Source organism: Phocoena sinus, chromosome 15 (assembly GCF_008692025.1).
Source record: "Phocoena sinus isolate mPhoSin1 chromosome 15, mPhoSin1.pri, whole genome shotgun sequence".
Taxonomy (NCBI): Eukaryota; Metazoa; Chordata; class Mammalia; order Artiodactyla; family Phocoenidae; genus Phocoena; species Phocoena sinus.
In genome coordinates, this window is record NC_045777.1 from 18891555 (window position 1) to 18906615 (window position 15061).

The following is a 15061-nucleotide window of genomic DNA, read 5'->3' on the forward strand; positions in this document are numbered from 1 at the left end:
GATTTGGGACCTTTAGAAGGTGGTTCCAGGGCCGGCGTTTCTGGACTCGACCTTGTTTCCTCCAAGCCCCTGTGAGTCAGTGAGGTCCCCGCAGGGAGCATCACGGGCACCAGGGAACAGGTGTGGGCTCACAGGGCGGGTTGCCTCAGGCACCTTCTCCAGCACCGGGCCTGCCCACCCCTGGCTTTGGCTCTGCCAGCAACATGGCAGATTGCTGGGCACTAGGAAAACTAATTTCTTTAGGTATTTTGTGTTTTTTTAATTGAAATTCTACTGAATTATATTCTTTTTTTTTTTTTTTTTTTTTTTTTTTGTGGTATGCAGGCCTCTCACTGTTGTGGCCTCTCCCGTTGCGGAGCACAGGCTCCGGACACGGAGGCTTAGCGGCCGTGGCTCACGGGCCCAGCCGCTCCGTGGCATGTGGGATGTTCCCGGACCGGGGCACGAACCCGTGTCCCCTGCATCGGCAGGCGGACTCTCAACTACTGCGCCACCATGGTAGCCCGCCCCTTTTTTTTTTGAATTACATTCTTGTAGCTGGAAATAGGGTGGTGGTTACACAGCATTGTGAATGTACTTAATGCCACGTCATTGTATACTTATTAAAAATGGTTAAAATGGTAGGTTTTATGTGACGTATATTTGACCACAATTAAAAATGCTAACGTGGAGTTGGGATGAATGGGTTTAAATCCACCGGCTCCCCTCAACTGGTAGCTCCAACACTAAGCAAGGAGCTGGTGTCCTAGGTGGGGCAGAGCAGGAGTGGCCAGGGTGGCTGTGCCATTGTGGCGTCACCCTCTTTTGGCTGAGGGAGGTACCCGAGGGGACAGGGAGGGCCTGTCTGCCTGTCTGTCTGTAGCTGTTTTCTCGCGGCTTCCCGAGCCAGCCTCGATGCCGGGGCCCCACCTGTAAGCATCGATGGTGAGGGCCTCTCCGAACGACCCCCGACAAATGAAGGGAGGGCATCGGTGGGACACATATGTGGAAGTAGACCAGCTGCTGCTGTGTGACAGCAGCGTTCCCTGGAGATCCGGGGATGGGGGGAGGGCGGCGCACAGCGAGGGTTCCCGGCCCAGAGAAGTCAGGCTCCCGCCCCGGCTCCATGCCCCGGTTCGGGTGGCCCCTGGGTGGTCCCAGTGCCCCGCCGGGTTTAGCCAGCACCCTGTCCTCAGCCCAGATGCCCTTCCCCACCTTCCCTCGGGCTGGAAGGCAGGGAGGGGCTGGTAGGAAGGCCGGGCTGGTGGGATTAAGTCCCCAGACGTGGGAGGATGGGCCATCCTGGCGATGCACATAGAGGTGACGGGCCTGTGTTTTCTCCTCAGAAACTGACTGAACCGGAACCGACGGCTGTGAAGGCCTGGCCGGGGCGGCCGCCCTCCACATGGAAGGGCCTGACCCCTCTCTGCTGCCCCGGCCCGCCATGCTCACACAGGTCTCCACGCGGCCAAGCCCGCCGCCGTCCGCACCCGGCCCGCCACCCCAGCGAGCAGGGAGGAGCGTCTGGCAGTTCTTCCGCCCACAATGTAGGACCTTTCTTTTGCCTTCCAGTGGATAAATAGTTCAGATTTCATATTCATAGACACAGAATCAAGTTTTTAACATATAAATCTGCCTATACACATTTAATAAAACATCAGATTATAAACACTTTCATTACATAGAAACTTTGGTTAGCAAAGCAGTACATGGTCTTTTATATCATCTCTGGAAATGCCCTGTGTCTGTTCTCTGGAGATCGCTGGGCTGCGTGTTCCCGCACCTTCCACGGTCAGGCCGGGGTTATCACACGCTCAGAACCACACCTGCAACCGCTGGGGCCCCCTTTGCGCTCCTTCGGGAAGGTGGCACCTTTGAGGAGACCTCTGCTCCTTACGCGGTGACCAGCAACATTGCATAGCAGGTTTGCCTTGCCTTACGGGATGATCAGTGCAGAACATGCTGTTACCCGCAGTTCAGAAAACTGACCGGTTATGTGCTTAGTGTTTGATGCCTACCACTCTCGTAAGTTGTTACAGTAGTTCTGCTTTCTCATGGGAGTTTGAATCATGGACCATAACTCTTCAGTGATCAGGTCAGCTAAAGAAACATTTGTTATTAAGCCTAATGTACTGACCTATGTGCCGCCTTTTTTTTTTTTCAGTCTAGACACGTTTAGAGGAAAATTGACAAGCGAAACAGGGATGGGGGATGGGAGTGAAGGCGCACAGCCGCTGGGGCTCTCTCTGCCCTCTATCGACCCTCACCCCAGAGCCGCCTCTGGTTTGGGAAGGCAGGCCCACGCTCGCCTGGTTAGACTGAGAGCTGGCGGGATTCGGGGACTTCTCGGAATTATCGGAGCCGGGGTGGCCCTCAGCACAAAGACCTGCATGTGGGGTTCCCAGCAGAAGACCCAGAGTCCTCCTGGCCCCCGTGCCTGGGGCCTGGTTGGCGTGCTGGACATCGCTGGACAGGTCCTTGTGAGGATGTTTTTAAAGTTCTATATTTATATCCCCAGACTTGGAAACAAGATCTCTGTCTACTTAAGCCTAACCCTCATATCCATTTTTTTAATTGAGAAAAGTCACAGGAAAAGGTGCCTTTGAAACATTGGGAAAGTTGCCTACAAAGCTGTGCTGAACGGTAAATCCCGATCTCCCCGAGACCGGCTGCCCCGAGAGCAGCAGGTGAAGAGGGGGCTGGCCAAGGTGCATCACCTCCCAGAAACCACCCGCTTCCCAGAGCACCAAGGCCTCGGAGACCCCAGAGACAGGGCAGGGGCTTTGGGCAAGAAATACTTGGGGGGGGGGGGGTGTTCGGCACGGTCCTTCTCCCCCGTCCCCCCGGGAACTGGGCCGGGCAGGGCACCTCCCAGGTTTGGCTCCGAGCACAGAGATGGGGGTCGCACCTCCTGCCTCCAGGAGAGGCTTTTCTTCGGAAACCAAAAGCCCTTGAACCATTGTTCTTCTAAAGAGTCTCCTCTTGCTTGCCCTGTCCTGTTAGGGACCACCTCTTCTTGGTTTCAAACAGGTGACTTGTGAGGACTTGGCAAGTTTGGCAGCCTGTTTTTGTATCCTTTCCATATTTAGCCCCAAGGCCTCTTTGCGGAATTGCCCAGAATGGCGAGTGATTGCCTTCCTTCAGAGAACAGACACCTAGAACTTTTCCTGTAGTGGTTATGTACATGCAGATTAATTTATATGTATCCATATACAGCACAGATACTCGTTTGATGCTTTACTCGTGACGCGTCTGCCTGACGCGGCACGTGGGTGTTGGGGAGAGCAGCCCGTGTCGGGGGGTTGCGGGGGAGGCCGGGGCGGCCCCGCGCGAAGCCACATCCGAGTGTCTGCGACGCCACCCTGCCGGCGTCACTCCCAGAGCCCTGCGTGCCCCAGCCGAGGGCCGTGTCTTTACAGCGGAGTTTCTTGGTTATTTTATTTGTATTCATGTCATTTACAACCCAAACAGCGAAACAGAAAACATAAATTACATGGTGGACAAGTTCACGCAGGACGTAGGGCCCGAGCTCAGCACCAGCTCGTCCTCAGAAAGTGGAAGCGTCACGGTGCTGCCTGCGGGCAGGTTTTGCTCACAGGAGTCAGCCTGCCCGCTAGCCAGGGCGACCCCTCAAACGGCGAGACTGCCCAGGCTGGACAGATCCTCCTCCTTCCTTTACTCTGGGACCCGAGTGACTAAGGAACGAGGAGATGGAGACAGAAATGGTTGGTTCATCGAGCAGGTGCCTAAAGGGACGTCGCGGCAGGTCCCCCGGGGCCCTGGGGGCAAAACCAGGAACACAGACACAGCCGCAGCAGCCCGGAGCCGGCGGCGCGCGCCAGAGTGCGGTGGGGATGCAGGACGGCCGCAGCCGGCCCCGTGGCCAGGGAGGTCACCACGGTTTGCGCCCCACCCAGGGTTAGACTGTGCTGCTGCCTTCAGGAGAGTCTGTGGGCTCTAGAGTTGAGGGGAGTAGGGTGGGGTTAGTCTCTCCCAAAGAAAAAGCTTGTTTCGTAAGGTGACTAATCTTTCCCCTCTTCTCTGTATGCACTTGGACTCATCAGAGATGGTGAAATATGTCAGTGTTTCTTGTTGCCTGTGTCTTGTACATGTTTGGTTTATTATATTTTTTACATGGGGTTGTAGATCCAGTTTTAATAGGTGAGCCCAGATCACCATTCTGACAAAGGAAACCTGGATTTATGATACAGATACTCTGCATACTTTGATTACGTACATTAATTCTTGACTGTTGAGGAGCTTTGTGATTTGGAAGGCGGGCTCTCGTTTTCCTGAGTCGTGGGCTCCTGAAGTGGAAAGCCTGGCTGGAGGACTCGTGGCACCGGGGGTGGGTGGCCCTGTATGACTTGGAGCTCCTTTCGCAGCCAAGTGCCCATCCTGCTGTCGGGAAGCAAAGGTGGGAGGTGGGCGAGGGTCGGTGGTACCTGCAGGCTCCCGCGTGCGCTCGCAGCCCTGGGAGGCCGTTCCACCGGGAAGTCTCAGCGTGTTCTCCAGGCCAAGATGTGGGTGCCATGGGTTTTGTCTTGCTCAGTCCGTGGTCCCATGGCAGGTCCTGTGACACCCCCTCTCCCCCATGTGCCAGGCTGCCTTCCACAGAGGCTCAGCGTCGCCCTTTTGGGGCACGTCCTCACCCACAGCTCCCTGCTTGTGCCGCCCTGCCTTGGGCGCGGTTGCCTCTTGTCTTCCTGTCCTCTTCTCGGACCAGAATCCTCGGGTTGGAGCGGCTCTGTCTATACAAACATCGCAGCCCAAGTGGATAAAGGCACTTTGCAGGAGAGGAGAACCAGCCAAGAAGAAAATCTTAAACAAACCAAACCTGGAGTTTGGGCTTTTCCTAAAGTTTCTTCCCCCTTTTTCCTTGCTCAGACTTTACCTGGGGCAGGTTATTGGTTTGACTTACCTTTTGTATTACGTCTAGATTGTCCTGTATCCCATTGATTGGCAAGGCTCAGTTATCTGCTGGAGAAGAAAAGTCCTCTAGACGCGTAAAGGTCCGCGTGGCCAGCCGTTCCAGGCAGAAGCCGGCAGCCTGCCCAGGTCAGGAGAGTAACGGGGCTCCATCCTCCCCACTCCCACCGGAGGCCCCTCTCCAGCTCTCCTGAACCGGCTTCCTTCGCTCCCTTTCTTGGGAGCACAGGCCCTCCCAGCCTTCCTGCCCGGGACTGGGGGGCCATCTCCGTGTGACTGGGGGAGCACCTGCCCTCACAGAAGCTCCAACACCCGAAAAAGCGGGGAGTGTGGAGCCCACGCCCTCTCCTGAACGGGCCCCTCCCGGAGCAAGGCTTCAGTCTGTTTTGTCTCCCGTGGTCCATTCACGGTAGCCGAGCCGAGCAACGCTGGGGCTGAGGCGGCTGCAGGCAACCTCTCAACCAAGGGTTGGATGCTGACTTGGGCCGAGTGAGTGGAGGGTGGAGGTGGGGATCACAGAGCCGCTGGGCTTGCTGCCCGGCCCAGCTCTAGGTCTAGGTGGAACCCACAGACCTCGGTTGGAATTCGTTTCTGCTGCAATCTGTGTGTGTTCCCAGTGCTGTCGCGCTGGGGAGGGGGGCGAGGGCTGACGTCAGCTCCCCCTGGTTGGCCCAGAGCCCGAGCGGGAGGAGGAGCAGACGGAAGCCCCCGGGGGACGGGAAGCACGCTCTTTGGTTCTTCAACCCTGAAGAACCGTGACTTGCCTGTCAGTCCGGCCTCTCCTTTGCTTGGAGCCCCAGCCCTGCAGCCAGACTGGAGACCGACAGCCTGGACCCCGCGGGAACCAACCATCCTACCTGAGCAGGGGTGGGGACCCAGAGTGTGGGGTGAGCAGGCACCGCTGACCCTGTGGGCAGGGGCGGGGCCCGCACCTGTTGCCTCGCGTTGTTAAAATCCTGTCTTGTGGTTTGTGGGACCGTGAGGATTCGCAGAGAACGTGTAGTTCCTGCTTTGCTGTCTTAGGCCCCAGGCTTTCACAGCCCTCAGGCTGCTCGGGCCAGAGCCCCACGGGGTGGAGCGGGCTGTCTCCCCTCCGGCTGCGGGAGTCTCTCCTGCTGTCCACTCGGGGCAGGTGGCAAGTGGCGACCTGAGAGGAGTCTGCGTGCTTACCCGCCGTGAGCGCCCTTTCCTGAATTCAGGAGCCGGGCTCCACCGCGTATGTGTTGATGAGTAGCTTTTCTCGGCTAATGCTTTATGACGTCTGTTCCTTCCCTTGATGAGTGGTTTGAAGGCCCCCGATGTGACTGGAGTTGGAGGTGTAATGTCTCGGGTGGAGGCCGTCTGGAGTCGTGGAGCACAGAAAGCTGCAGGCCCGTGGTCTTTCTCAGGATCAGCCGCAGAGCAGGCACCCGGACAGGGTGCCTGCTAATCCTGTAATTTGTGTTCAGAGAGAGACTGTCATTCATCCCTGGCTCCGGCCCGGCCCGCTGCCCTGTCGCGCGGTTTGCTGCAGACGTGGCCCGGAGAGCCAGCGCCACCCTCCGCGGATGCAGCCTGGTCGGCAGGCCACTGGGTGATGCGCGCGGGGAGGGGTGCTTGCCCCCGGGGAGCGGGTTTCCCACCCTGCCCCCCAGCACCCCGCCTTGTTCAGTGCGTCTGGAGGGCCGGACTGTGCCATCGTTGTTGTTGAAAAGAGACCTCGTCCTCCCCCACCCCGCCCCCCTGACGTGGTTGACTGAAAGGGTACTGAGCGGCGCCGCCTTTGTGCAAGTCGGGAAGAGGTTGCCAGAGGCCTGCAGGTTCCTGGTTTTCTGCCACCCACTTCCGGTCTGGTGTTCAGCCCAGACCCTTTGTTCCCTGAGGGCAAGGATATCTGTGGAAGGGAGGCTGGAGAAGGCAGGGGCAGCTGGCTTGTGGTGCGCTTCCCGTCTCCCGGAGACGCCGAAGAAGCCATCGTCTTGGTGCTAAGAGGCCACTGCCCGGCTTCTGTTTGTCCAGAGGGCCTCTCCTCCTGCAGTGGCTGCGTGTGAGAGACCAAACCGAGAGAGAGGCACAGGCACACTTTGGCTGTCACCGGGCCTGGGTGGAAGGGGGTTCTTCGCCCTAGGGAAATGTTTTTAACAGAAAGATGGAACTTGCCTTTGGACCGGGGCTGTGCCGGGGCGGGAGGAGTGCGCTGCCGTCTCCGGGCTGCGTCTCCAGGCCTCACAAGGTCCCCTGTGGGGATGCTGCTATTTCTAAGATGCAAATTGCACATTTCCTAGATTTTGTATCTGTGGATTTGGATAAGGGAGGGGAACAGGGACAAACTGCTTGTACAATTTGAAATGGGCCGAAATGGTACTGAAAATCTTTCGATTGCTCCTAAATAAAAACGTAAACGCATTTCTCATCTGCTGACTATTTTGTGGGGGAATCAAAGAAAGCTGAGAACACTTCTATCTCCTGATTTACCCTGGGGGCAAGACCCACAACGTGGAGGGGTGAGTGGGGCAGTTTCCCTCAGGCGCTCCAGGAAAGTTCCAGCTCGCCCGCCCGTCTCGTCTCGCATGCGCGGCCTCCTGGGGGAATGAAGTGCAGTGTGGCAGAATTTATGCTAGACAAAGGGAAACTGAGTCAGACCTGGAGCAATCAGCCATCTGGGAGGAGGGTACTGATAAGCTTGTCATTGGCTAAGGAGAGGGTGGCTATGTCTAAGGACCCTGGGGTCTTGAAGGAGTAGGATTAAAGGCCAACTTCTAATGTTCAAAGCAATTGAATCTCGTTGGGTTGACGCTCAGGGCCTGTGCCAACGGGAAAAGGGGCCCCTGACGAAGCCCCTGGGGCAGGGACACACCAGGCCCTGTTCCTGACCTGGCCCTCTGGAGGCCAGCTTAAGTCTTGGGGAAGCAGCTTTTTGCTGAACCTAACAAGCAAGTCTTCGGGAGCTAGACCAACCGGGTGTGGAACCCTGAAGCCAGTCAGCTGACCCCGTGGTGGCTGCAGACACAGGCAGCAGCTCACAGAGGACCTAACCACGGATGACGGAGTGGGCAGCAGTGGCAGCCAGGGGTCACTGTGGGTGTCCTTGGGCCAGCTGCAGTGGCCTCCAGCAGGGAACAGAACCCCAGACTGACTCTGGAAGACCCACTGAGGACTCTCAGGCTGAGACAGGACTTGATCAGTTCAAGTGAAATGGCCAGGAGGACGACTGCGTTCTGTTCCGTGAGCTTGTTTGGTGGGGTGACCTGGTACTACTTAGCGTTGTTTTCTCGCCCAACAGAACTGAGGAGGTGAGAGATGAACTCAAGCTGGAAGGCCAGCGAGTATCTAGCCCTAGGCGCAGCCGTGGGTGATGACGTTCAGGTGTGTGTGTGGGGGGAGGCCCTGCCCTCAGCGCTCAGGACCGCGGACCCTTGTCAAGGGCTGTGACGAGGCCAGAAACCGCTCCTCTCTCCTCCCTGCAGGGCAGCCGTGGAGCGGGGCTTCCTGACCTGAGCCCTCTGGTCAGGCTGCAGAAAGCCCCTGTCCTTGTAGGTGGTGCTGTGTGCGCGTGTGGTGAGGCAGGCCACTCCCCACCGTGGGCCAGGAGGTCCCATCCCAAGTGAGGGTCTCCCCCCAGCCCCCCCCCCCCCCCCCCCCCCCCCCCCCCCCCCCCGCTGGGCCTCCTGGGCCATTCAACCATTGTCAGGTCTGGAGGAATTCGAGGTGACGCTGATCTGTGCATTTGCTCCAATTTGCTATCCTGCTTTCCACTAGGAAGGAGGATCAAGACATTTGCAGTGAAAGGCAAAGGCAGTCACCTGGCTATCGTAGGAGAGCCCGGAGGAGGCGTGTCTCAGGTCAGTGAGGCTGCCTGAGACAGCAGAGCCAGTAAAGGAGGGATGTCCTGGGAAAATGAAAGTGGTCTACATCCACAGCCAGGGAAGTCACATGACGGCACAGATGGCTCCTTATCCAAAGGCCAGCACAGAACCTCTTCGTCGCTGGTTAGAAAAGCTTTCTGCTCCTGCCTATAAGACTCTGGGAAAACACAGGTCAGGAAAGCCTAGGTTAATTCCCACCTGCCACCTTCTCGTCCGAGGGAAAAGACCACCTTCCTCTGAGTCAGACCACGAAGCTCCAGGAAGAAAGCCGAGGGGCCAGCAAGAACCCAAGCAGGGGCGCTCCGGCTGATCTAGTTCAGAGATGACAGGAAACATTTTAAACTGCGATCCCAGTTCTCCTGGTGGATGGTACTCAGAGGGGGTCTACAATGGACCAGGACTGGCCCCAAATCTGAGAACTTGGGGAATGTACGTCTTGGTCTGATTTGTCATACAGAAAAGGGATGCTCTGAACTGACAACTAAATCCACCTAGAGCTTGTCTTCAAAATAATCTTCGCCTCTCCAAGGCCAGCGACCATGTTTGGGTACCTACTGCATTATCACACCAGGGTGGCGTGCCAATGACCATTCTACCAACCAACCAACCGATTATACCTACCTACCTGCGTCTCTTCAATGACAGATCTTCTCAGGCTTCCTGGGCTGGCTTACTATGCCTGTCCCCACCCATCCATCAGGCAGGCAGCTCTTTTCTCTGTACAGCATCATTTTCGATCCACACCAGCACAGACCATTACAAAAATAGCCACAGGAAGGGAAGGGCCCATTAAACCATGTTCTAGGCACAGAGATTTTGTCTGCAAGCTACAGAGGCAACCAGAGTGGCACCCAGAAATGTACATTTGAATGCTTTTTTTTTTTTTTTTTTAAGGCGAGGTTTCTGCGGAACTGGCAAGGGGACTCTGGTTGCTTCCTGTTCACCCTGAAAGCTGGCTGCCTGTGGAAGCCTGGGCTTGCTCGCAGGCACGCTGCACTCCACGCTGCCGCACCCTCGGCGGAAGAGCCGGAGGAGGGCGTGGCCTCACACCTCCCGGTAGCCCAGAGGGAAGATCTGCTGGACCTGGGAGGCGAGCAGAAACTCCCCACCTGCTTCTACCGCAGAATAACCACCAGGCAAGCGTCCCTAGGTGACAAGTCTCCAGACAGCAGCAGGCTTTGCCGAGCCTCCAGGAGAACAAGTTAAAGGGTAAAGGACGTGAGGATAATTTATCTGACAGTTAGTTAGATCTTAAGAGGGCAATAGAGCTAGCAAACGGCCAGCTCTGCGCCCAAGTGCGGGCAGCGGGTTTGCGTGAGCTGAACGCTGGCTGTGCCGAAGCGCCTTCACGCCCACGGGCCTGGACCCCGGCCCTCTGTCCTCCCCAAGCTTCCGTCACCTTCCTTGGGTCTTCTCACCAGCTGGACAGAAACTGCCATTGAGCCTAACAGTGAGTGCCCTTCAGCCGCCGGCTGCCTGTCCCCCACGAGGCCGGCAGCTCCTTAATCCCGCTTTCCTTCCTGAGGGAAAGCATCCTGTGTTCTCCTTGCCTTTAAAGAAACCTCCATCATCAGAACAGGCTTTGCTCTGTCTTCTCCTCCCCACTCCCCCACCCCCACCCCGCCTCGCCCATTCCTGACGGTGCTTAACATCCCAGGTCAACCCCTGCCAGGGGGGCAGGCAGCCCACCGCTGCTCTCTCCTCTCAGACGTTTCCATCCAAGGGTGGGGAGCAGAACGTCATTACAATACCACGGAGAAGAAAAAGAATTCTAATTGTTAAAGTCCTTTTCAGAAGGAACGCTTTTCCAATAAAATTTAAAATTTTTATTAACATTTAAATTATAAACCAAACGTTGGCAACCATATATAGACATGTTTGCTATGGACAGCTGACTGTGAGGTCATACTTTCAAATACAACTTCAGAATTAGTTTAAATAAATCAATACGTTTTCTCAGAAATTGTATAATTTCCTTCGGTTTACAGTCCATGATATGGAAAGTTTAATATAATGTTAAATAATTTACTGTCTATCCTAAAAGTAAGCTATAGAAAACTGAATCACTATTAGGCTCGAATAACAACAAGGCTTTAACGGCTCAGTGGTTCTTCTGAAGAGTATATATAAACCTTGAAAAGGTAACACTGTTAGTTGAGCTGTAAAATCCATAAAAATAACAGTTCTGCCACAGTGCACAGATAAGAAGTTGATTCATTCTGCTTCCCCAATCCCCTCACCAAGCAGCTTTCAGGTCAAAGTGGAAGACGTAGAAAATCATACATCCTATGTGAAGTAATGAAGATCGCGAGAAATAGAGTGTGCAAAAAATAAACTTTAAAATTCCATACTCCAACATCATGTACGTCTATTAACAGGATTTGACTGATCGATGATTTCTCAAATACTTGAGATCATCTCAGACGGCGTCCCCTTGCACTGTCATCCGGCAGATTCAGATCCAAGGTCTTTCGATGCAACAGGGAAAGTGGTGGTCTTCAGTCTGATTTGGGGTTCACAGCCAGCCTGCTGGGGTTGCAGAGGGTGCCTTGCTGGGGGAGGACACGTTACTTGTGTGCAGGAGTTTCCTGAACGTACAGGGACAGTGCCCAGCTTGACCTCTGCCTTGGTGACCTGCTTTTCCATCCTGGCCCCACTGGCGCTGATCGTCCTGACCAAGCTGTTGCCTTGCTGTGGATCTCGGGGGCCGTGGCGTGAATGCAGGCACGTCCTCGCTGACCACGTGGGAGGAGTCGCCGCCCAGCACATCCAGCGCCCACGAACAGGTCCACCCTGGTGAGCGGGTGCTTCAGGCTTGCGTCCAGGCCACAGGCAGGTGGCGCCACAGCCCAGCGCGTCCAGCCCCGGGGCCCTCGTCCTCCCATGGCCCCGGGGCGCTGCTGTGGCCTTGGGCACGTCATCACTGTCCCCGCTCCAGGTGGCACCCCGGGGCTCGGCCTCCTCTGCTGGCCCTCTCGGGGCAACCCTCCACAGCCCGGCTGCCCACGCGGCCCCGCATCTGTCAGGCTGGGTGGTGTTCCTGGTCGTGGGCAATGTGCCCTTGTGCTGCGTCGTCCTCACCAGGCAGGCCCTGTGCTCCTCCGCCCTGGCTCCAGGGCCGAACTGCGGGAACACCTACCCTCCCTCCCTGCCCGGCTGTGGTTTTAAAGCTGCAGGACTATGTAAACGTCGTTGCCCCAGCCCAGCAAAGCTGCTCCTCCTTCCCTCCTCTCAGGAATGTCAGTGGCCCCTCAGAGCCTCCCGTGCCGCCGGCTGAGGCAGCCTCTCTCTCCGAGAGGCTGCGGCCGTGGTCCTGGTCCCACAGATGGAAGGCTCCATCTCCAGAAGGCAGGGCCAGATGCGTGTGCTTAAATGCGAGACACAGTACAGTTTTTGCCTTCACCCAGAGCTGGGGCGCGGAGGCCCCAAATAGTGAGTGATACATTTCATTAACGGCATGCTTTCCGTCTAGCGTCCACTGCTGGAATCCAGGCTCCAGGCGGCAAGGCCAGGAAGGCTGCCACGCAGGCAGCCTCCCAGGAACCCAGTCCACGGCCCTCCGTGAGGTGCACAGCACCCGCTGCTCTCAACGAGGCTGGGGCACAGCTAGAGGCGGTTGTCTCCATTGACCCGAGTCCTTCGCGGGGCCCTGGACGGAAGGGGAGAGTGTCCTTACCAGCAGCGGGCCTTACAGCCCAGGGGGACAGCCCACAGGCCAACAGGAGGGAGAGGAACCGAAGGCGGACCGGCCACTCCTTCCCGTCTCTCAGGCCCCCTCCTCCAGGCTGCACACTGGCCACCTCGCCTCCACCCCCTCACCTTCGTTCCCGACTGTCAAAATGGTCGGCGAGATGCTCCTGGGAGATGCGGAAGTCCTCAAATGGCTGCTGGTAGCGAGCTTCGAAGGAGCCTTCCCGGGCCCGGCCGTGAAACAGCTGGCCCGAGGCGTCGCAGCCCCGCTCCCGCAGGGACGCACCCCCAAAGGGACTGAGGTCGCCGTTCTCCTGCTTCAACAGGGGCAGATGCACAGGGGTCAGCGGCTGACTGGCCCCCGGTGAGGCTGGGCCCGGCACTTGCCCCGCCCCACCTGGCCGCAGGTACCTTGGCAGGGAAAACGTCGACCTTGACGAGCAGGGAGGCCAACTCCAGGTCCTCACTATAGTTGTTCTTCAAAGGCACAGCTCTGTATCCTAGGAGGAGAAAGCCTGGCCCTGAGCCCAAGGGGAAGGCGAGCAAAGCCCCCTCACCCACAAGCCAGATCTCGGGGGTGGGGGTGGGGGGGCACAGTCTCTAGGAAGGGTCCTCACCTGTCTTCAGGCCCTTCACCGGGAAGGTAGCCTGAGCCAGGAAGTTCTGGTCACTAAACATGTCTTCCTCATACACCACAAAGCGCAGGAAAGCGAATTCGGGGTTACTGATCTGGAAGTGGAAGGGCTTGGCTGGCCACATGGGGTTCAGTCCATTGTCCACTGCGAAAGCAAGGGCAAAAGGCCTCAGGCCACTGGCCAGGAGAAGACGGATCACAGGTGCGGAGGGGCCTTCAGTGCCCTGGAGGATGAGGATGGTGAGCGGGGAGAGGAGACTCACCCACAAACTCGGTCTTCTGCTTGGTGCTGTCATACTCAGCACCGGCCACCTCAATCTCCACGAAAGGACACACGATGCCTCGGCCATTCTTCGGCAGATGCCGGGCCCCCAGCACCTGTAAGGCAGGCAAAGATGGGCCCAGGATGGTCCAACTCATGCCAAGTCCCCACTACCCAGCGGAGGCAGTGCGCCCTCTGCTGGGCCCCAAGGACACTGCCCACTAAGTCCCTCAAGTCATCAGGGCTCTCAAGGCAGCTGCCGCGGCAAAAGTTCATTTGAAGACGTCCGTCCTAGCCTTAAACCAAAAATTTCACGTGAGTTTTTGCAATCAACTCCACATGAAATCCATGTCTATTTTAACATGAAAATTTAAAAATTACTTCCCCCTAGAACAGAAAAATAGCTCCTCTCCGGGAGAAACCTGGTTCACCCCACGCTGTCCTCACTCCTCCCTCCAGGCCCCACACCCGAACCCCACAGCACCAAGCTGCCCACATCACGGCTGCTCACCAGGGGCCTCAAGGGTGCGACCACAGAGCGAGCCCCGGGACCTCGAGGGGCGGCAGGGGGCCTCCGTCTCACTCAAGCCCCGTTCCAGGAAGTTAAGTACCATCTAGCCGATTCCTGCCGGTGGGCCGCTAGCTCACCACTGGCACTAGCTTCCTGCCTGTCTTCTGCCCACTCCTGCCAGGCAGTGGCTCTCCATGGCTTGGCCTTACTGGATAGCCTGACTCCTTAGTGCCAAGCACTGTCCACACTTAGCCAGCTGCCTCCAGCCTGTGCTGGTCAGAGCCCAGCCCCACGGGGGAGGCTGGTAGCTACACGCCCACCTCAGAAGACAGTTACATCTTCCTCGAACTCCAGGACAGCCCAGTGCCCCCTGCCCCATGGCGTTAACCAGCACCCTGGCCTGGACGCTGGGACGAGCCCGGCAGAGCGTCCCCTTCCCACCTCGATGCAGATGGCGCACGGCTCCAGCCCACGGAGGCTGCTCTTGTCAAAGGGGTCGAAGGCCTCGTCACGCATGATGCTCGGCTGCAGCACGTAGCCACAGTGCCCGCCGGCCAGGAAGAGGGCCTGGTTCATCTGCATAGGCTTGTCTGGAAGAGCCGGGTTACAGTGGACTCCAGCCCAGCTGCCCGGCAGGACCCCGCCCCATGGGCCACCTCCTCACCTGGGGTTTGGAAGTTGAGGGCTACCAGCTGACTGCCACAGATCCACATGGGCAAGGGGTCGTAATTGGAGGAGTCCAGCCGCTGGCCCTTGGGGTAGATGCGGGAGAGCTGCAGCCGGTTGTACTGGAGGAACTTCTTGCCTTTGGCCTTGTTCACGTACTTCTCAGCCTTGGTTTCCGGGAAGGACGACATGTCCCGGTAGCAGGCGCGTTCTGTGCCGATCTCTGGGCCAAACAGGGAGAGAGCTCACAGAGCCCGCCCACCCGGGCACTGCTGGGGGCCAGACCCCCGCACTGCCCCTGGGCCAGACCCTTACTCTCTTCGTCGAAGGGAACAGGCCGGCAGTAGACGACAAGCTCGGAGAGCTCCAGGGCGATCTTCTTCCTTCGCTCCATCATCTTCCCCTCAGTGAGCTGGTGACACACAGGCCCTGAGCCTAGGCAGGACCCCTCCGGACCCCCCCCCTCCCCCCCCCCTCCCCCACCGCCAGGAGAGGGAAGCCCCCAGCCACCTGGGGCATGCCCACCCACACCTTCCAGACCCCAC

The 15061-nt window shown here is 57.6% G+C and overlaps 2 protein-coding genes and 1 pseudogene across 7 annotated transcripts in view; 1 reads left to right on the forward strand and 2 right to left on the reverse strand.

The window, feature by feature from the left end:
- ZHX3 (zinc fingers and homeoboxes 3) overlaps window positions 1–7293 on the forward strand; it is a 123564-nt gene extending 116271 nt beyond the window's left edge. For all 5 annotated transcript variants that reach the window (XM_032605290.1, XM_032605294.1, XM_032605292.1 and 2 more), the window contains exon 4: window positions 1326–7293. In XM_032605290.1, the coding sequence (XP_032461181.1) occupies window positions 1326–1336 (11 nt within the window). In that variant the 3' untranslated portion in view covers window positions 1337–7293. The remainder of the gene's footprint in view (window positions 1–1325) is intronic.
- A 3261-nt stretch (window positions 7294–10554) lies between these two features.
- On the reverse strand, window positions 10555–12092 carry LOC116740410 (annotated as a pseudogene).
- PLCG1 (phospholipase C gamma 1) overlaps window positions 10555–15061 on the reverse strand; it is a 35576-nt gene continuing 31069 nt past the window's right edge. Inside the window, exons 26-33 of one of the 2 annotated variants that reach the window (XM_032605289.1) lie at window positions 14832–14928; window positions 14515–14739; window positions 14292–14440; window positions 13341–13455; window positions 13061–13222; window positions 12855–12943; window positions 12573–12757; window positions 10555–12402 (exon numbers count right to left, since the gene is read on the reverse strand). In XM_032605289.1, coding sequence (XP_032461180.1) covers window positions 12360–12402; window positions 12573–12757; window positions 12855–12943; window positions 13061–13222; window positions 13341–13455; window positions 14292–14440; window positions 14515–14739; window positions 14832–14928 — 1065 coding nt within the window. In that variant the 3' untranslated portion in view covers window positions 10555–12359. Of the gene's footprint in view, window positions 12403–12572; window positions 12761–12854; window positions 12944–13060; window positions 13223–13340; window positions 13456–14291; window positions 14441–14514; window positions 14740–14831; window positions 14929–15061 lie in introns of both variants that reach the window. The other variant, XM_032605288.1, reaches the window with a different exon arrangement.